Source organism: Triturus cristatus, chromosome 3_2 (genome assembly GCF_964204655.1).
Source record: "Triturus cristatus chromosome 3_2, aTriCri1.1, whole genome shotgun sequence".
NCBI classification, from domain to species: Eukaryota; Metazoa; Chordata; class Amphibia; order Caudata; family Salamandridae; genus Triturus; species Triturus cristatus.
This window is the reverse complement of record NC_140584.1, coordinates 41,188,552-41,210,912: the sequence shown is the minus strand read 5'-3', so window position 1 is coordinate 41,210,912 and position 22,361 is coordinate 41,188,552. Positions and strand designations below refer to the sequence as shown.

The 22,361-nt window shown below is 42.5% G+C and overlaps 1 protein-coding gene across 1 annotated transcript in view; it reads left to right on the top strand.

Moving 5' to 3' along the window:
* The window catches only part of LOC146856773 (otoancorin-like), a 484,135-nt gene that overhangs the window by 368,286 nt on the left and 93,488 nt on the right, over nucleotides 1–22,361 (top strand). Inside the window, exons 19-20 of the mRNA XM_085647226.1 lie at nucleotides 8,546–8,730; nucleotides 16,309–16,461. Coding sequence (XP_085503352.1) covers nucleotides 8,546–8,730; nucleotides 16,309–16,461 — 338 coding nt within the window. The remainder of the gene's footprint in view (nucleotides 1–8,545; nucleotides 8,731–16,308; nucleotides 16,462–22,361) is intronic.

Below are 22,361 nucleotides of genomic sequence, written 5' to 3'. Positions count from 1 at the left end.
GTGTGGGTTTCTAAGGTTTGAACACGTGACTCGAGCGATGACCATTTTTCCTGCATGGCCTGCATGTTCTTTGTGGTAGCTTCCATAAAGTGTTTGAACGCACAAAGTTCATCCAAAATGAGATCCATGGAAGCGGATGAGCGCAAATTCATCGTTCTGTTTCCGGAAGCTTCACTCTGATGCTGCCATTCTCTTCGGGTGTCGATCACGTCCTCCCAACATCGCAGTAATAAAGTATCACGAGTCACAGGCACGCAGGTCCTACTCCGCAAGGTCCAGCCGCATTCACAATAACATTCCCTCAGGTATCGTTGAAAATCGGGAAGTGCGCACCATACATCAAGAAAATCCCTTCAGCCTACTCACATCTTCTATTAAAGTTATCAGAAATTTTTGTTGTTACCCCTCCTTCTCTTTTACGGTATTCCACTGACTAAATATTCAGATCGTTTAGGATTGATAAGCAGACTGAAGCTTGAAGTAAGTTTGTGAGAGTGATTGCTTCAAATACCAGTACTTATTTAGAGGAGAAGTTGCAGTTGGATTTTTTGATTAAAAACGCTCTACAGAAATGAGGAGCAGTAAGTTAAAAAGAGAATAACAAAGTAGACAGCGCATCAAAGTATCATTCTCTTTTAATGTACCCTCTATTATATAGGCTCAATATGTGAGGTAACAGTCTGTTGTGATAATCTCTCGCTGGCAATAAGGCACATCCTCCCCGTTAAAGGAATAAAGCAGTATGCTCCACAGTGACCATGAATTTCCCCTGTGTTTAATTTATTGACATTTCCATGCTTGAAGCGATTGGGCACTAGATGGCAGCATTCACTTGTGAGCAGAGAAAAGAAGTTCAAATATTAGGTTCCTGAAGGCTGCTCAAACTATTGCAGATTACCAGATAAAACAGGCTTCACGAGGAAGTCAGCCTCGTTATTGTAGGCAAAAACGCACATCTCCTAAAAGAAGCCAGACAAAGAAGAAATAATGCATTTCATTATAGCAGCAATAAGAACTTTCAGTCAGCTGAGGAGCATGCAAGCGGCAAGCAGAAAACTTCGCGAGTGAAATGCGCGGCAAAATTCCTCACGGAGCGCGACTTGAAATGGCGGCCGTCTCTGTGACGGAACCGCTCCGACGCGCGAATAAGAAGAGCGTCTCTTACATAATGTTGCTGCCGCCTATAAGCACCCCATCGTGTGAAGCTCCCTTTCCGCCGAGTGAAACGCGTATCTGGAAGCCCTTGTAGGCGATTAACGTCGCGCCAGGTCAGTCGTTCTCTCCCGCGTCCCGGGAGAGCTAGGGACAGTCCGCCATCTTCCTCGGGCGCTAGCCACACCCCACCCTTATTTTGCATTTTGCTCTGTGAGGAATTGTTCTTTTATGGCCCTGGCAGCCGAAATAAAGAGTTTGGGATTTGATTTGAAGTCATGTAATCAATGGAGGAATTTGAAAGTAAAGTTTTGATGGCTGCTACTATGGGATACCTTCTCCATTTAAATGCAGCAATAGCGAAATTCTTCATCTGAAAGGATGGCCCCAAATCTGTTCCTCACTTGTCCCTAACATGACCTGTTCGCGTGGCTTGCTCTGTACATTTTTGTAGTAATTCCTTTGTGTTCACTCTTACTGATGAGCTGAGTCAAGGCTGCGTGTACAAGGGATTATTCCAGGAAAGCAGGGCCCTCAAACCGGACGGAATTACGGAGCCTGAATTGTAGGAAACTATCCAAAGTTAAGGATCCTACATTTTCTTTAAATTCATCTAACAACATGAATGTGCATGCTACACGATGGTCCCCCAAAGTGGTTTTGTTCCGTCTCAGTGGTGCTTTGGTTTCTAATGTGAGTTCCCACCAGTGGTTGTTTCAAAGAGGAATCAAAGGGGAGTACAATCTCTCGTGAGCCAGCATCCTAGTGAGTCTGTTCTAGGCATATATCATTCAGACCAGTGTGTTAAATTGTGCCCTAATCCTAACACAGGACTCGGTAAGAATATTGGTTAGCAGCACCGCATCTATCGTTTGGGAGAGTGAGAATTTCCCTGCTCAGTCTCAAATGTGTTAATAAAAAGTGAGAGCAGTTGTGCAAAAAAGGAATTCTAGTAGGATGACAGGAACATTCATGAAAAGGTACAAAAGATCTCTCTCATGGGTATCCTGCAGGCCTGAGACAGTGGGAGTGGCTGCCAACATGCGGTCTTCACTTCGATTCAATGGCTAGGACCAATCTGTTGCAGTGGTGGCTGGTTGATTTTAAAAGTGGTGAGGCATAAATATTATATCCAAGTATAATTCACGGGCATGTTCAGCAAGAGATCGCAAACCTAAAAAGGTGTGTAGGGGTGGAGGGGAGAGGGGGTAGGAAGGGTGGGGGATTCAGCGACGGAGGCATGGAAACCGTAAAAGGGATCAACTGAGAGCAGGTGAGGCAGAGGCACACACAAGAGATTCTGAGGTGTGGTTAAAAAAAGGAGCACAGAGGAAACTATAGTAGATTGTTATTCCTTGAGTACATCCTACATGTGGTATATGCAAGCACTCCTTCTGCCTTTGAAACCTGCAACGAATCACGGGGCTCATGTGTCCCACACACACCTCTACTACCCATGTGAGCTCTAAACACTCTCTTGGCATGCATGTACCACACGCAGACACTCACACACACACACACTTCAGACAACTTTGTCTCCTGCACTGTTTCTTACTAAGATGAACATGCTCATGCCTCTGCCAGCGGTGCCATAAAAACACACTCTTGCCACAAGCCTGTCCATCAACCTCACACTTCTGACACTTGATTGCAGTACACTCTTGCCCTCTAGGGGGCAATTTTGCTATGCAGGAGCCATGGAAACATTCCCTTGGCACCTATGTGCTGCCATCACACTCATCTGACAACTTACACAATACTCTTTTTTTCTTAGAAGCCAGGGTCATATGCATCTGCTTCTCAATGTTTCTCTCTGCTCAGAGGCCCGCTCCCCCCCCCCTCACCCCACCCCCTCCCCCAGTGTAGCTGTAGAGTAAGGCAGGCAGACGAGTACCACATTGAACTGTTGATTAGGGCCTATGCCTATGTGGCATGTGCAGCACCTGGAAATGGGGGGTGGGGGGGAGGGGAATAACTGATAGAGTAGGAACGATTGAATAAGAGGTAATCACTGCACAGACACTCATGGAAGAATCATTTGAGAGGCGTATGCTCCCTCGCACTTTGCTCCTCCTGCTTCCTACTCCCGCCCCGCCATCTCCTGTCTGTTCATAGGTGCCTTTACCTGTACGTCAGGCTCATGGACTCCAATAAGCGCATCACGTTGGAGACTATGATGACTATGGGGGTGCCCCCGTGTCCAATAGCAGCCTGGCTGTGGTAGTACAGCTAGTGTGTCACGGGAATTAGTGCAAATTAGGAAATGGCCCCACTGACTGTTGTTTTGCCTATGAAATACAGCAATAATCAGGGTTCAGCAGGCCCTTCAGGCTTCTGAGACCCAGTGCCACTGCACCTGCTGCACCAGTGGAAGAATCACCCCTGCCTGTGTCTTGCTTCCTTGCAGTGCTGGCGGTGCCTCGTGCTGCTGTTTTTTCAGATTGACGAGGAGGAACTGTTCTGTTGGTTTTGCTGCTTGCCTGGGCGCTGTGTTTTGGAATGCTGTTCCGGTTGTCGGCATATTAAACAAGTGGGACCTAAATCGACCAGTGTGTGTCAGGCTGTCTACTCTTCTTTTCCACAGTGGATTTCAATTCCACCCATCTCGTGGGCCCAATCTTCTGCCTTTCAGTAGCCTAGTGCTGAATAAAACGAAAAGAGAGCGGCACGGGGCACTCTCAAGCAGCAGCTCCATAACTCTTCCCATCCAAAAGACATGACTACACACGTGCTGGTAACATAGCTTAGTTGAAGATCAGCTCACTGCTCCTGCAGCCTGCCCTCTCCTGATGATCAGAAAACTGTTGTCAACCACTTCTATTCTTGTTCCTATAGACCTGACCCGCCTCTTGCCATTTAAATGAATGGACACCAGTAAGAACCCCCAGGGCCATTGTATAAGTGGCCGAAAGCAACCCTATGTATTTGCCCTTGGAATTCATATACACCCTCCATCACTGCTCTGGCTTCTGCATTCAGGGTAAAGAAGACCTCAGCGGACCCAGCACATGCGCAGCAGGCCACTTCCTAATACCGCGCCTCGCACCCACTTATAAAAAAACTCAGATTCGCTGCCCATTTTACCACAGAGCAGTCAGATATGCGTCATCACCGAACCCTTTACAATGAAGGCGATCCATCATCGTCGAGCCACGCAGGCGACGATGTGATGTCTATGTCCTCAGCGGTATTGCACCGGCGTCAAAGGAAGATGGGTCGGTTCCAACCGGCGTAACTACAGTGATGCCTGGATTTTGCAGAAAACCCACGTCCAAGGGCCCAGGACTGGAGTGCCGCCACTTGGCAGGGCAGGACTCATAGTTGGCAGAGTTCAGAGGCTATGGTAGGGTTTTTGGAAGTCTTAGATGTATATGAATGAATAAATATTGCCTTTCTAAAGTGCACTGTCACTCATGATTGAGAATCCTGACTCTATGCTGTGGATCATTGTGAAACCCTGTGTCCAGCGCTTGGAAGAGCTAAGTCTTTAAGGCTTTTTTAAATCAGTCTTCCATTTCCATGAAGCCGAGGTGAGCTGGCAGTTGGTTCCCTGCTTTGGTGCCCAACACTGTAAAGGACTTTCCACCTCCAGCTTCTAGTCAGAAGCAAAGGGCCCCGGAAGATTTACATTTGAGGATATCAATGTCCTCTGGGTCTTGTAAAGACTGGATCTGACCGTAAGATATTTGAGGCCAGTGACCTTAAATGCTCTAAAGACTCACAGCAGAGTCTTGACTATGATTCTTTTGTGAATTTGAAGCCAATGGATTGTTTTTAGTGTGGCTGTTGCAGAACTTCTCTTAGGAACCTGTAACACCACACTGGCTGCTGCATGTTGAACCATCTGGAGCATGTGGATTTGCTTTTTGTAACAGGCCGCATATAAGCTGTTGCAATAGTCGAGTCTCGACAAAATGAGGGCAGAAGCTTCGGTTTTCGAGCTATAAGGGGAAGAAAGTGAAAACCTTTTTTAAGGGATTTAATCAAACTGAAACGCATCCCAGATACCACCATCCCTTGAGGATGGAAGGATAGTTCTCTGTCCAACATAACCCTCAAATTCTGTGCAACTTTAACCATGTCTGGTGTGGGGGCAGAATTTGGCCACCATAGTATGGAAGAGAATAGGTTTGGTTTCCCAAAACTGTCTGGCTGCAGAACGAATGCAGACAGGCGCAGACGGGCTGCTTTTGCTTCTCGAGCAGCACGCCCACTGCGAGCGTCTGCACCGCAGACACAAACACAGTGTAAGAGAATTTGGGTACTTTTAAAAAAAAAATCAGTGAGGCGCTGAAAGGCACTTTTTAAAAGTTTTTAGCAATTGTTCAGAAAGGTGCTTTTTAGCAGTTTTAGCAATTTGGCAGTTGTATAGAGCCGTGGGCCGAGACATATGGGTGAAAGTAGTCAGGCCCCACCTCCTGAGCTCCTCCTGAGCATAATCAGCTAGTGCATCAACCTCAGTTTAGGAAGGGGGACGGGACGCTACTAAAAAGTGACAAGAGCCCAACTGTGACTGTAAGTGATGATGCAAACAATGAAAACTATTTCCACAGTGTCAGAGAATTTTGTATGTTTTTAAAAAAAATAAGGGTGCTGCAGAAAAGCGGTTTTTAACAGCTTTAGCAATTGTTCAGAAAGGCGCTTTTTAGACGTTTTCACAAATTGGCAATTGTACAGAGTCATAAAACCGTAGGTGAAGACAACGTGCCTAGCAAGGAGTGCGTGCTTCCTAATCAGCAAATTATTCACAAATGTCTAGCAGTTGCCCCCACGCTACGGACCCAAACATATGGGTAAATGCGGTCAGGTTCCGCCTCCTGTGCTCCTTATGAGCATGATCGGCTAGTGCGGGCACCTTGGGTTGGGACGGGGGAAAGGGATACTAAAAAGTGACAACAGCCTAACTTTGACTAAGAGTGAGAAAACAAATAATAAAAACAATTCCCACAGTGTCAGAGAATTTTAGTACATTAAAAAAAAAATCAGTGAGGTGCAAAAAGGCGCTTTTTCTCAGTTTTTAGTAGTTTTAGCAATTGTTCAGAAAGTTGCATTTTAGCAGTTTTACCGATTTGACAATTTTACAGTCATAAAACAGTAGGTGAAGACAACGTGCTTCCACGGAGAGCGTGCTGTCCAATCAACCTAACATTGCGTTCACACTGCTCCTCCTGAGCGTGATTGGCTAGTGAGGCAACCTCGAATTGGGAGGGGAGAAAGGCATACTAAAAAGTGACAACAGCTTAACTTTATCCCCAAGACATCAGAACAGAAGGCAAGTCAGCAAGCCCTTGGTGTCACTTTGGTTCTGGGGATGTCGAGATGCAGGTCCAGTCCTTCTCAATCCCAGGCAAGGAGGGCAGCAGGCAGCAGGGCAAGCACAGCATTGCAGGAGTATAGCAAAATCCAGCAGAGTGACAGTCCTTTCAGCAGCACAGCATTCCTTCTTTCTGGCAGAATGCCCTTGGGTCCAGAAGTGTACTGAAATTACCCAGTTGTGCCTTTAAAGATGAGGAGACTTCAAAGACAGGCCTTTGAAGTGCATAGTGTCCCTGCTCTTCCTGTCCTGGTCCAAACTCACTACAGGGGCATATACAGCTTTTTGTTTGGGGACAGGCACAGCCCATTCAGTTGTTAGTGTCAGCTCCTCCCGACCATCCGTTTCAGAATGTTGATGGCCCATCCGTCACACCTAAGCTCCCCTTTGTGTGTGGATGTCTTGAGGAAATGCACAAGGCCCACCTGTCACCCACCCCAGATGGTATCCAGAGACAGGCAGAGGGTATAGATTGGTTAAAGTAAGAAAATGACAATTTTCTAAAAGTGACATTTTCAGACTTGCAGGTTAAAATCCAACTTTACCATACGTTGTAATAAATTGTGAGTCCATAGACACCGAACTTGAAATGTCAATTTTTTCCCAATCGGAAATTGCACTTATAAAATATAATAATGTAATCCCAGTGTTAACCTATGGGGGAGATAGGCCTTGCAAAAGTGAAACAGAAATGTAATAGTTTTCAATACCAGGACATGTTAAACGTAAAAGTACATGTCCTACTTTTTAAAACACTCTGCACCCTGCCCTTAGGGCTATCAAGGGCCTACGTTAGGGATGACTTATATGTCTTTAAAAAAAGTTTGGGCATGGTAAGAGGGTTAACTTGCCAGGTCGACATAGTAGTTTCAAACTGCACACACAGGCTCCGCAATGGCAGGCCTGAGCCATGTTTGAAGTGCTACTGAAGTGGGTGGCATAATCCGTGCTGTAGGCCTACTGGTAGCATTTAATGTACAGGCCCCGTGTACAGGTAGTGCACTTTACTAGGGACTTACAAGTACATTAAATATGCCATTGTGGATAAGTCAATGTTACCATGTTTTAAGTACAGAGCACGTGCACTTTGGCACTGGTTAGCAGTGGTAAAGTGCTCAGAGTCCTAAAGCCAGCAAACGGAAGTCAGCAAAACTGGAGGCCAGGAGGCAAAAAGTATAATTTACAGTTACCACTCAACCCCTGATAAGCCATATGTCTGCTTGCAAACAAACTGTGCACTGTCAATAATGCAAAACCAATGCAGAAATACAGACCAGAAAGGAAACTCTCAAGACCGCTGTGATATTATGGGCTTTTAGGGATAGCCTAGCACTGTAAACAATTTTCAACAATACAATTTTCGGAATATTCTGAACTGCAAGTTAAAAATGAAATTTCTCAAATATCTTTTTATTGTAATGGTGGGGTGAGAGGGCGCTCAAGCCTTGTGAGGGTGACTGCCAGGTTGTCTTCAATTAGTGAATACTAGTTGCTGATTTTGTTCTGCCAAATTGGAAATGTTTTTACGCCTGCCAAATTGGAAATGTTTTTAAAGAAAATCTTGCAAAAAGTTGGATTTTTTTTTTAGAGAAAAAGATAATAAACTACTCTTCTAGAATACATGCTCAGGAACTAAAAGGGATTTAGGGTGAAAGTATCCCCAGTAACTCTTTGTTCTTCTTTTTATGAAAAGTTGCCTGATTGCAAATTTGTGCAAAGCTCACTAACTTTGTGATTTCACAAAATTGCAATGTTCAAAACTACTTTACACAAGCACACTAGGATATATTGAAATCTGCAAACTAGGTTCTTCTCATCACAAGCGCCTAAAGCTTTTGCTGGAATCATTTATTTGAAGAAGGCCATGTTTAACACCTCAAACTCTATTTCTTGAGCGACAGGGTCTCCAGATAGATTTGTAAGATTGTTAAATAAGGCCAACAGAAGCTCTGTACAAATGATTTGGTCCCTGGAGACAGACCTGTAGAGCACTAACCATAAAGGGTTAAATGGAAATGAGTTACAACATGTTGAGGGAAGTATTTAGAATGTGATACTATGGCTATTTCTGTTCCACAGACTGTGCAAACACCGGCCCAGATGCTGATACAATCAACATTCTCAAGGAATTCAACGTGGGATGGAAACCAGAACAGCTCACCTGCCTCACGAACGAGAGTTTTATCAATGGGCTTGAAGTCCTCAGTAGAGTTCAAGGCTTTACAACTGACCAACTGGTGGCCCTCAAGAATAAAGCTGTGCAGGTAGGATGACCAGCCAGAAGACAACTATTATTTACCCATTTTTAGAGCATGGGTTCCGGAAAGTCATATCATAAGGGTACCAGAGGCGGGATCAAATATTCAAAAGGTTGAGAATGTATGCTATTGCATTCAAGAGCATCAAAGTCAGGATGGTATGTGTCTGAAAACTACAATCAGGATAGCCCTTTTAATGGCACTGTGGCTGGACTGCGAGGTTCTAAGGGTAACGCATGAAGGGAAACCTAATTCAAAGATAGCAAAAGCTAGCATTTAATATCTGTGTTTTCTTTTTATTAAAAGACACCGAGGAGAATAGAAATAAGGTCTGAGAATTTAGAAGAATAATTCCAAGCATGCACTTGAAAATTAATTTTACTTTTAAAAACAAAATCTGTAATACACATAAAATATTTCACTTGATACTCTGGAGGCCAATGATTAAGTCACTTCGTTTTAATGCACAGTACTTATTCGCTTGAGATGCTTTAAAAATTTCTTTAAAAAAAAATATGGGTAGAAAAATATATATTTGTTTATAATCTAGAATAATAATACAAAAATCACGCAAACATAATATAATAGCAGCAGAAATACAGTTTGCTTAATTGATTCATGTACAGTATCTCCAAACATCAAGTAAAGTAAGTGTTTAGTTTCAATGCATAAGCAGGAGTGACCAACAAGTCGAGCTTGAACTGCTAGTAGCTCTAAGCCTCTCTTGGTCGCTGCCTGTTGCTCGATTTCGGGAAATGCAGCTGTGAGGCCCGGAAAGGTGACTGCAGGAACAATATGAAGCATTCTCTCTATTTAAATTAATCAATGTCGCTGATAAGAAACCTTAAATAAACAATGAATACATTTCTCATATCAAAGCACACTGTTTAAAATCCTTCACCTTGAAAAAAATATACCATCTTTGATGGCAAGTCTCAATCAGTAATTTATTTCCTTAACGTCAAAGGCAGTAAAATATTTGGAGAAGTTTCTTTTTCTTTCTTCCTTTCTCGCTCTTGTTTCATTCTCTTTCTGTTTCTTGCATTCCTTTTCTGTTTATATCATTCTTGTTCTTGCTTCTATTCTTTGCCCTTTTCTCTTTTTCCTCCTTTGTTCTTTCTTTCCTTCTTTTTCTTTCTTTCTTCATCTTTTCTTATTCTTTCTTTACATTGTTTTTTTTCTTGCTTATTTCATTCTCTTTGTTTCTGCTTTTCTGTCCCTCACTCTCTTTCTCTCTTTTGCTTGTTCACTTTCATACTGCCTCTTTTTTGTGTTTTTTAAATTTCCTTCTTTCTCTTTTCTCCATCTTCACTTTATTCCTTTCTATCTCTTCTACTCTGTGTCCATTTTTTCTTTTGCCTTCTCTGCTTTGTTCCTTCTTTCTTTTGTCTTCCCATTTTACTCCTTTTATGTTCCCTTTCTTCTTTGTTCCTGCTATATTTTTCTTCTCTCCTTTATTCCCTTTTCCCATTACTCCTCTCCATGTTTCGTTCTTTCATCCCTTTGTTCCTTTATTTGCACTGTTCCTTCTTTTCTTTTTCTCCTTCCTTCATTTAGCACCTTCCTTCCTCTAAATTCTTAATTCCTTCTTCTCCGTCCATCATTATTTCCTCTTCGTCCCTTCTTCCCTTTCCTTCTTTCCAGCTTTATTTTTCATAATTTCATTTTTTCTATCCTTCCTCAAGTTATTTCTTTTTCCTTCTTTCTGTTCTTTTACTCCCTTTTCTGTTTTTCTTTCTTCATCTTCTTTGTTCATTTAGAGGTACTTAACTTCCTAAAGCAATCTCTCTATTCATTAGTTTGTCTTTCATCTATGCCTAAGAGGCATGCTCATGGGAATGGGGATGCTTGCAGAAGTATGCTTGCTTGTAAAGCACTATGAAGAGTTCATGTACCTATTCTTAATCTTAAATCGGGGTGCCAGTTTCTGGACATCAACTAATGGGTTTAGGGCAATTAGCCAGAAAATGGAGTCTTTCAGGTCCTAGCGCTCATAATGAGGATATTGTCATCCTATGTATTGCATGACTAAGAAACAACAAACCATTGAGACATTGCTAACAGATAATTCACAAAGAATAAAGCTGCAACACTGGTTCTTGCAGATCACCTAGCTCCACAATCTTTCCCTGACAGCTCTTTTGTCATTAATGGCATGTGTTTACTGCATCTGGACTGGGTGTTCCAGAGGCAGTGTTTAAGTGGCTTGATCTTTTTTGCACAAGTATCTAATCCATATACAAGGCAGTAGCTCAGAATCCGTACAACAGGCAGTAGCTCGGAATCTATACTGGGGTAGTTCCCCCTCCATGGAAATGTGTGATGATAAAGGCATTGTTAGAAATGCCTAGTCTTGATCCTGATCTCCTGGGAAACTATCGTCCCATCTCGCTCCTCCAAGGGATCAGTAAAATTGTGGAAAAACATGTCAATTCAGTACTGTCTACATTTTTGGAGTCCCACAATCTTCTACACCCTTCACAGACCAGCTTTCGACCTCTACAGGGAACAGAAACTGCCCTTTTTTACAGTAGTCAAAGAGTCCAAGAAGGTTCTGGACGTCAGAGGCACCACTGTTATCCTTCTGGACCTCAGTGCAGCCTTCGACACCGTTAATCATCAAATCTTGGTCCATAGACTCAGAAATTTGGGGGTGACTGGGAAAGCCTTAGTATAGCTGCAATCATTCTCGGAAGATAGATTCTTCCAGGTTTTCGATGGTGATGTTACCTCAAAATGGATGCCCCTCCACTGCGGGGTTCCGCAGGGATTGTCCTTAAGTCCCACCCTATTCAATGTTTATATGAGCCCGCTAGCGGAGATTGTGCTTCCGTTTGGGGTTTACATATTGACTTATGCAGACGACACTCAACTTGTTGTGGCACTGAATCATTCTGACAACTCCTCTCTTGGCTTTCGACCGTGCCTGGAGGAGGTAGCCAAGTGGATGAACCATTCATATCTGAATTTGAATGGAGAAAAGACAGAGATGATACTTCTAGGGAATCCTTCTTTTCTTAAAGGAGAAGTAATGTGGCCAGTCTGTCCGGGCCACGTTCCTGCTCCCAAGACCCATCTAAAAAGTCTAGGTATCTGGCTTGATCGAGATCTGAGCTTTAAGGTACAGGCGCAGAATGTGGCGGCTTCCTAAGGATGCTTCGGAAAGTCCTCCCTCTTCTTCCCTTCCTTGCAAGAAGGCTTATGGTCCAGGCGCTCATTATTTCTCACCGGGACTACGGGAATGTTCTTTATTTAGGTGCCCCATATGCTACCATCTCAAGACTCCAGACGGTGCAAAATTGCGCAGCGCGGATGCTTCTTGGGATTCTGAATCGTCAGTCTGCGAAACCAGCCCTGCAATCTCTTCATTGGCTCCCTATCCAGAAGAGAGCTAATTTTAAGGCCATGTGTATTGTCCACAAGATTTTAGCTGGGAAGGTACTGTCCATTAACCACTCCATTGTCCTGCCTTACTGTGCGAAAAGACGCCTGCGTTCGGACGACCTGCATCTTGCCGTAGTTCCCAGGATCAACAAGGCGAGAAGTGGTGGCCGCCTGTTTTCGTACAATGCTGCCAGGATGTGAAATACTCTTCCAATCTGATTACGCAGGGAATCCAATCATTTGGCCTTTCGTAAAATTCTAAAAACTTGGCTCTTCCCCTGATGTGGTTATGGTGTCTACTGTTCTTACCGCTGTCAGCGCTGCGATGCCCCTGGATAGCTATGCACTAAATAAATGCTTTTTTCATTTAATTTTATATCCACGGCAGTAGATCGGGACATTTTTCATAGCTCAGAAGTAGCTCGCAGTATTGAAAGACTGGAAATCCCTGATCTGGGTATGCTCTGTTCGGCACAGCAATAATCGTTACACAGACCTTTTAACTGCAGGGTTTTATATCTATTCTTTTCAGAAATCTATGAGATTTACTAAAGTAGATTATTCTTTTAAGTTCATGTTGTCAAAGTTTCTGTCTGGGTAGGCCGGGAAATAACACAAGTTAAGAAATTAACCAATGCTGCTAAATAATGCAACCTAAATTTGGGAGATGCTAGACCTCCATCACGGCTATCAAGCTGGATTTCGATTTATGCAGTCTGTGTCCTTTCAATATACATTTCGTAACTGATATGTTAGGAAATAAAAGAATGTATGTGTGTAAGTAGGTATATGATATTCTATAGTGCACACCTAGCAAAAAGGCAGCAGTGTGCTCCACTGGGTCAAAAACTAGTATAGATTCAACTAGTGATAGGAGATGTCGCTGAGGTACGGTTATTGCTTTGTGATATAGTGTTCTTGAAAGACATAAGTCTTCTACTCATTCCTTAACTTGAGCTGCTTTAGTGCAGTCCCAATGGATACTTTGATGATGTTCCATATCCTGGGTATATAGATGGAAAGGGCCAGCTGCCTTGTTTTCTTTTTTATACTTCTAAGTCTAAGTTCTGATGGATTACTGACTGCAGGTGAGCAGAAAACCACTAGAGATGGTGAGCTTGTCTGCACGATAAGTAGGGGTACTAGTCATTATGGCTTAGCACATGATGCAGTGGTGCTGGCCAGTATCGGGAGCCAATGAAGTCCTATCAGGATGGGGGTGATGTGATCATATATCTTCAGACCCTGGATGAGCTCATGGATGTCATTAAGTAGTGCCAGTGTGTAGTAGGGCATTACCATCTCCCAGATGCAATAGTATGAGGGCTTGAACAGCAGTTCTGAAGTTGCTTTATTGAAAAGGCTATTTTACTTTCTTTAGAAGAGAGATCTGGTACCAGTCATTTTTATTTTTGGCAATATCTTCCTTGAGGGTGAGGTTGGTTCCTAGTGTGAATCCAAGTAACTTAGAAGTGGCTGAAGGTTGGGGTCCGAAGCCGTCAAAGTTGAATTAATTGGTCCATGTTTGTAATGTTTCTGTTTTGGTTGTTCTTGGCAAATAAAAGGAATTCTCTCTTGGTTGAGTTGAGCTTCAGGTAGGGGCTGGGTATCCAGGTCAGCATTATGTGCAGGCAGTGCTTGAGGTGTTGCATGTATGAAGCTGAAGAGGCATTCAAATAGAGTTGTGTATAATGGCATATTGGTGAATCTTGATGCTTTAATCTTTGAGTAGAGCAGCAAGTGACTCCATGTCGAGGTTGCAGATGACAGCAGACAGTATGGAACCCTTGAGGACTCCAGAGATTATAGGGATCTTTTGGGACCTGGAGGTACCCGTGTAAACAAACTGATGTCAGTTGGAAAGTTAGGAGGAGAACCAGTGAAGGACATTGCCAGTGAATCCCATTCAGTACTCCAGGGTGCTTATGAGGATGGGATTGTTAACTCTGTTGAAGGCAGCTGAGAGGTCCATCGATATCTGGAAGGGGGTGTGTCATCTTCATTTGAAGTCAGTAGGGCATCATCTACGACGCATAAGGTTACATTGTTCATGCTGCAGTCTGAGCTGAAGCCAGAATGGCAGTCATGCAGGAAATGGTTGTCATTGATGTGATCTTAGTGTTGAACATAAACTGTTTTTTCAATGATCTTGCTGATGGATAGTAGGTGAGTAATAAGCCGGTAGTTGGCGAGGTCATCAGAATCTAGTATAGGTTTCTTCAGGAGTTGTTTTGTAATTTGAAGGGCATATTGGAGAATAAAGACATGATTAAAAGGCAGAATAGATTAACACACTCTGACTATGATCGTTAGTGAAAGATTTTGCCACCTTTTGAGCAAAGTTGTCATTCAAAATCTTTATTCAGCACAAAAACAAAGGCCATAAAAGTACATAAAAAGTAAACAAATCATCAATAGTCACCAATAAATACACTGCAATCTTAAAAAAACAACAAAAAAAGCTTCTGAAAAACAAGTATATAAAATACATTACAGTACAAGGCTTTTCCTTAAATTCATAGCACCCCATAAATAAAGTGCAGTTCTAACACAAACCAGAGTGTTCTCTAGTGCAAATATAGATTTAAAGGCATCTCTTAATTCCCTAATATTGCACTCGGGGAAAAGTGGTGTTAAATAATATCTCCTCAAACCCTCATAAAAACCACAGCTTTAAGCTGACACTCTGTCACAAGGACAGGGAATTGTGGCTGATGGGTGCTTTTTCACTACAGGGAAAGCGACAAGATGGTGGACAATACCCAATCGTAATCTAGATATCACAAAGCGATGCTGAGTATTAGTCACTGAAGTCAATAATGTTGACACTTCTCCGACAAGTCAAAAGATACATAAGAAACAACAGTATGCTTCCTAGATTCATCAAGCATTCTTAGCTCCTTTCGGATTAGTCAAGATGGGTGAATCAAAAAAAAAATAATATAAGACAGCCGAGGTATTTTCATAGCAGGGTCAAGAGCTAGACAAACAGATACAATGGACTTGGTAACATTTGTTTCTACTTTGGACCATATAGACTGTAAAAGCAATAGGGGTTTTAAGGCCAACATATCCTTGAGAAAGTGTAACACAGCCTCTTTATGTACTATAAAAGAAGATGCAGATCTGGGAGTGCACAGCAGGCATTTTAGGAAGGGGCTAGCTGTGTCTCCTACCTATTTCTTTTTTTCATCACCAAAAATGCAAAGCTATCCACACAGTTCCACACCACACAATTTAACTCCACACATTTCCCGTCCACACCACATAACTTAACACCAAAACACACAATTCAACTCAACAACACAATTACACAACACATCACATACATCCCATCCCACCACAGAATTCTACATCATGCCACAAAATTCAACAGAACACCATATAATTAATTTCCACCACATACCTCCTCACAACACAAACATTAATTCCACATAATTTCACTCCATAGCACGCAATCCCACTCCACATATTTCCATAACGCTCATTACCACATATACTATCCACATAATTCCACTGCACATCATGTCACATAATTGCAGTACACAAATCCACTCTATACCACACAATTCCACACCACACAATTCCAAAACTAATAATTCTAATCCAACCCACATAATTCCACTACACACCACATACATACACTCCATAACACATGGGTAGAAGACATTGTCATTTGCAATGCCAATAACTTCAACTGAAATAAATGAGAGACCTATTGCATTTCCAAATGCTTGTTTATTAACCCCTTGCGCGCTGCGCACATTCCCCGCTGTGCAGGTGAATTAATGAGTGGGTGGGGTTCGGATGGCCCCCAGCCGTCCTCTGCACACTCCCACCGTGACGTCGGACAGCTGGGGGCTGTCCGACGCATGCAAGGGGTTAAAGCATGTATTTTGGATAAAAATGTCTGGTGAGAAACCAGTGGGAGACTGCTTTGCATAAAAATTGCTTGTTGATCGGCATTTCCTTCTCAAAGAAGTTATCTGCTGAGAGATCTCACTAGACATTTTTACATTAGGTGCAGGCTCACATAAAAAAACAGTCATACAAAACATGTCCAAACCACATTTTGTTATGAAAATGTGATTTCTTGAAACTTCATGGAATTTTGAGGAAAAATATTAATCTGTATTGCATACCCCTGAAGTAGCATCTGCAGACTGACATAATGTATGCAACATTATATTTGGTTGATAGGTTTTCGGGAGCCCACTGCCTTTGGACCAGATCGCAGCTCTAAGACGGATAACACTGGCCTTCACGGAGAGTGAAGTGAACACCAACTTCATTGGCATCGACACAGACACTCTGGTTGAAATTTCTGAATATCCAGAGTGGGCCACCAGCACGGTAAATAGCAAAAACGCAAGTAGAAATAACAGGTGGTTTGTCTTGCACACTGTTTTGCTCTATACAACTATTTTCAAAATGATACAATTCTCTTTATCAGTGCTAGTAAACTCGTACAGAGAAGCAGTATCAAATCAATAGAATGATCCAAGGAATACTAATCATTATCGCTATGCAGGGCTCTAAGGCTATTAGAATATTCCACCCCTATAGGGCAGAATGTTCTAATTGGTAAAAACAAAAGTCTCTCAGAGCCCGTGGGGGTTTAAATACCATCAGGCTAAGAGAGGCCTTCGTTCACAGCAACAGCTGTGAGCAAAAACAACATTGGAATGATGCTCTGCGGGCATTAGTAGAAGGCCAGAGCAGTCTATTGTATTTAATGGAGTGCTCCACATTCCAATTTTCTAATATATCCTTATAGCCCGCTGTAGCTATACCGTGCGTTAAAGGCCCGAGCCGAAGGCGAGGGACTTTAACAAGGGAGCGGGACTTTAATAGCCAGTATAGCCTAGCTACGAAGGGCTATAAGGCTATTAGAACATTCTGCCACTAGAGGGCAGAATGTTCTAACAAATAAAACAAAGGCCTCTCGGAGTTCCAGGGGGTTTAAATCCCCTCGGGCTCCGAGAGGCCTTTGTGAAAACAACATTGGAATGTTGCTTTGCAGGCCTTTACCGGCCCGTAGAAGCACGGAGCACCCCATTGTCTTCAATAGAGTGCTCCACATTCCAATGTTCTAATCATAGTTATACTATTCCACAGTGGGGCATATCTTATCTCGAGTAGTGGCATGAGCATGCTAGTCTATGACTAAACCACAACATTACAATAGGAATACTTTATGTTACAGTATCCTGTGGCATACCCTTAGCACAGCTGTACTATAGAAATAATGCAGTTTTGTTTACTACAATCAAAGCATTTCCAAAAGGATCGACATGTAGTCTGATAAAGCCACTGTTCAGTCAGTCAAAAATGTTTATATAGTAGGTTAATAAAAAAACATTGAACATTTAAAAAGATACTAGTAAAATACAGTACGTATTTATCGAATGTAAACGGTAAGTCATAAGAACCTGGAATTTCACTGTTTTGTGGTCCATAGAATAAATAGCATGGGTCCTCTAGTGCAAACCACGATACAGCATATGTTTAGGACATCTAGTAGGAAGCATGGTATGGCGCTAAAAGCTCTAAAAAATGATGGATAAGTAGCAGTATTGGAGTCAAAATAAGGCGAGGTAAAATGTAAATACAATTAGGTAGGTTGTCATCATTAAGAGCGCTTATGAAAATAAAACAAGAGGTGGATCAAAAGATCAATAGAGCATAAAAATTATTTTTTTTGTCTGCCTTCCTCATTTCTTCCGAGAACGTTAATTCTTTATGTTTTCTCAATAGCCCTACTGCTGATAGATATTGCAGTTGCACAGCTTTTCCACAACATAGCAGTGCACCAAATTCATAACTTTGTCCAATATTGTGCTGTCATAGCTTTGCTTTTGAAATACTGTTTTACTTTAGACTACATGAGCTCACTCCCTACTTGCTCCTACTTTTCCTTATCAAATGAGGCCCTTGCCTCCTATTGTTAAGTGGCAGCATGTTGTTTGTTACTTTGGCCAACACCTTTGTTTGTTCTTTTGGGGCCGGCGAATTCTTTTCACCGATACTGTGACCGCGGTTCGAGAAGTCCTCACAGCATCGTTTTCCCCACTGAAAATTGTCTGTATTTCCTGCAAACAGCATCGTGGTGGCTCCCGTCAGGCACTGGCCTTTCTGTCACTTGGTTTCAGTAGCATTTGTCTTGAAGTATTGTCAACCCTTTCTTCTTATTTTACATGAATGTTTTCAGGATATCCTCTAGCTCAAAATGTGTTATGTTTTTTAAAGCTGATTGCGCCTCATTTTCTGTAGTGTTACTCAATATTGTTTTCATTCATATCAATTTGCTGACTAGCAAGTACATTTTTAGGTACAGGGGATGAAAGCTTTAGGAATGCAAAACATTGCTCTAATCGGGTTGTTTGATGCACAATTTAGTGGTAAGTTGGTTTATGTTGCATTTATGAATTCATCTAAAAAGGAGGCACTCGTCATGTTATGTTGCATGACAACTGTATGCAAGGATTAATGAGAAGTAATGTGTTAATTTGGTCAGTGAAGTCTCTTTTTTACTAATTTACATAATGAAAATATCGGCACTGTATTATTTGTATATGATGTGAAGTCATCCAACAGGAAAATCTAACCTTCTGTTTTGCACATTTGTGTATTTTGGTAGCTGTTAGTTTACTCCACTCTGTGGTATCATTCGGGTAGTCGAGGCTCTACTGGCATTTATTCAACTGCATGTCTCCCCTTTCAAAGGTTTATTGAAGCTGATTTTGGCACGTTTTCATTCTGTGAGTCTTCTTTGCATGCCCATTTATCCTTTATTTACCTATTTGAGATAGGCACACCCTCTAGCTGAGAAAGCTTGGTTGGACTTGGATCCTTTAAATATGAATTATGGCTGTGCTATGTGCTGAACTTTGCGATAGAACCATTTTTTTACTGATTGTTTTAATGTCGTTTGGACGACATCGCTCAGCCATAGCATATGTTTTTTGTTTTCCACAGATACAGTCAATAATGCTAGAAAATATTGCCCACTGGTAAAGAGTTCCCAGATATTGATTGGGGCTATATATAAACTTTGACTCATGGAACTGAATACATATTGGCAGGAAAGAAAAAGAACAGTGAATTACTAAAATATGGGAAATGCTTATTAATTCACTTCCATTTTTGTTGTACTGAGTGCAAAGCAGATACCCGAATGTTGACCATAAACCAGAGCACCATGATACACACTGTAATAAAAGTGTGTGCCTACAATTCCCTTACATGCCTCAAACAAATTTGCTTTCCATATGTATTGGAATTAATGGTGGGTTCTCTATTGGTTAGGCCATTGACTTTCTACCTTGTGGCATGCTATACTTTCTCATCTCCAATTGTCATTCACTTTGCAGTTTGGTGGTTGAAGGATTAGGCCTACACAGTTCGGGCCTTTATTTTGAGGAGGTGGCTGTGCAGTTCCCTGTGGTTGTCCAGAAGGAGGTCATCTGAACATTATTGGCCTTCTTTCACATCTCTGTGGCTCGCCTTACAACCATGCAGGCATCCTTCACTCAAGCTTATTCACGTCTTCTTGGAAGGTTTCTACTTGGGGTTAGCAGTAGCCACACTTAAAGTTTAGTGTATTGCAATTGGGGCCTTTGGAGAGCAATGTGTGAATTGGATGACCTCACACCCTCGATGTCTATAATAATGAAGGGCTTTCTATAAATAAATCCACCTGGAAAGACCTTGCTGCCTTCCTTGGATGTGCCCTGTCATGAGAGTCCTTTAAGGCCCAACTTTCCGACCACTGTCTTCGGTGAACTTGGATCTTTTTACTCTGATGCAGGGCCGGACTGGCCGTAGCGGGCACCGGGCAATCCCCCGGTGCGCCGCACGGATGGGGGCCGGTTTTGGGCCCCTTGGGGCCGTTTTTGTTACAGGGCCGTTTTTGCAGCCTAGCTGCAAAATCGGCCCTGTAACAAAATCGCCTGAAAACCGGTCCTGGCAAAGAGCTCGGTGGCACCCCAAACCCCCGCGGAGGGGTGGGGGGGCTGCCAAGCACTTTGCCAGGGCTGGTATTGGTTCCCAGTCCGCCCCTGCTTTGATGGCTGTTTTCTAGTAGCCATTACGTTCTTCATTTAATCAGGGATCTGCTTTCCTTGGTCATTTCACCTCCCTGATAATTCTCCCAGAATGTTTCAATGTAAACCCTGATCTGCCTTATTACCCAATTTTAGTGATATTTACACTAGGATCAAGGGGTGATTATTCCTAGTGTTGGGAACGGAAATGTCTTTTGCATGTTAAGAGACATTTACCCCTGCCCTAAGTGCCAATTTGTACTATTGTTGGGATCCCTAATGCTGATTTTTTGTCATAGACGAACACGGATTATGCGTGTGTGCCATGAGATAGGCGTGTCTCATGGACTGGGAGGGGTGCCCAAAGCGCTACCCTCATAGTGGTGGGAGGCTACCACCTTCACCAGGAGTTAAGCAGCATGAGCTCAGTGGTGGCAGCATACCGTGTAGTGATCAGTAGTAGTGAACAGGACCTTTTTCCCTGTGTCACTGGAGGGAGGCCTAAGGACTCACTGACCTTCATAAACGTTCTGCTGCTGGGAACTTAACTCACCCTTAGCCAACATCAGGTAGATGTTGAGTGCTGCATAGCATTTGAGTAGTGACTCTGCATTACTTGTATGTGTGCCTGGGTAGGGTACAGTAAAATGATGGAGCAATAGTGTGCTTAGTCCATGTGCTGGGTGTGTGTACACCTGAGAGGGATACATTACATGAGAGATTTAAGGCTGTCTCCTGGCCAATCATGTTGGGAGCGCGGGAGGCGCAGGTTGGGGCTTCTTTCCGTTAATTGTTGTGTTACCTGTTACCAGAATCATTTATCCACCTCTCTGTAGTACATTCAACCCCAAAGGTGAGCCTGTAAGTACGTCCTGCTTTGTTCTACTCATGTGATTGTGAACACATCAACGAAAACGTGTCGGCTGACAAGAGGTTAAACATTTCATAATGTAGCCTTGCTATGTATTGTGGCATTTGTAAAGTGTAACATGCTCAACTTCTTAAGTGCCTCACTATTTGTATTAAGAACAATTGATGGACAGAATGCAGAACAATGTCATACATTCACCCCAGTACAGAGATCTGGGCCTAAATCCATTGTTTGTTTTGCTCACCATGCCATTCCAGTTAGAACCCAGCCATATGCAAATCAGTCTTGACCCTGTGCCTCATGGGAACAGTCCAGCCCGAACTGCCAGGCCAGGTCCTCATTGGGCTGGAAACAAGCAGCCTAGGACCGGTTTTGGGGTTTCACCCCTTATCAGCCAGATAAGTTTGATTCCAGTGGCACGGAGAGCACATGACCCACAGCTCTGATTATGTAGGAATTTCTAGGTATAATGTATCAATGAGCCTATCAAAGTTTATTCAATGATAATCTAGTTGTTAAGTCCATTTCTCAAATGGTGTTAAAGGTGGTGCAACGTTTTTGTTGAGCGGCTTTTCAAGAAATCCATGAAGGCTGTCAATTCGAGTTTGTCTTTACAATTAAAGCACTTTTGAAAGGCGTCTAAGCATGTTCTTACACCTAGTCTGAGAATTGATAACTTTAAATACTTTTTCCGTTCATAGCTCAGTGACAGACAAAACCAAAGACAATTGAGTATTTTAGTGGCTGTAGTGTTGCACAGTATACATTGGCCAAGAGATGCCGTATTTCTCCAGCTGTGGCCGCCCTCGCGGGAATAAAACAAACCAAATTGTATTCACAGGTAATCAATCTTAATAGTATTTCTGAGATTTCAAGGTATATTTTTGCTGTATGGTTCATAAGAGTCGCTAATCATAGCTAACTCTTCCCTGCTACTAAGAGCGCAGGAATCCTGTGTATGAGATCTCAATTTTTTTTCTTTTAAATAAAAAAAAAAAGAATTGTAAAACAGACTCTATACCCAAATCTGCTCCATTCGCAATTCCTTCAGTTCATTGTTAAAAACTAGAGCCCAACAGGGCAGGAGCTATCACTCACCCAAGATTGTAGGTCTTCTAACTACAAAGAAGCCTAGCTCTGAAAAGCAAACTACACCGTGTAGTGAAATATTAACTGAAAGAAACGAGATTCTCATAGAAATGTGTAGTGAATGCCGCGGAGGGGTGTAATATAACTTGAAATGAAAGATGTAAAGATATATGACTGAAATGAGTAAATAATTGAGAGAAAAAATGTGCAATAAATGTGAATAAAATAAGTTGAGTTGACATGTTAAT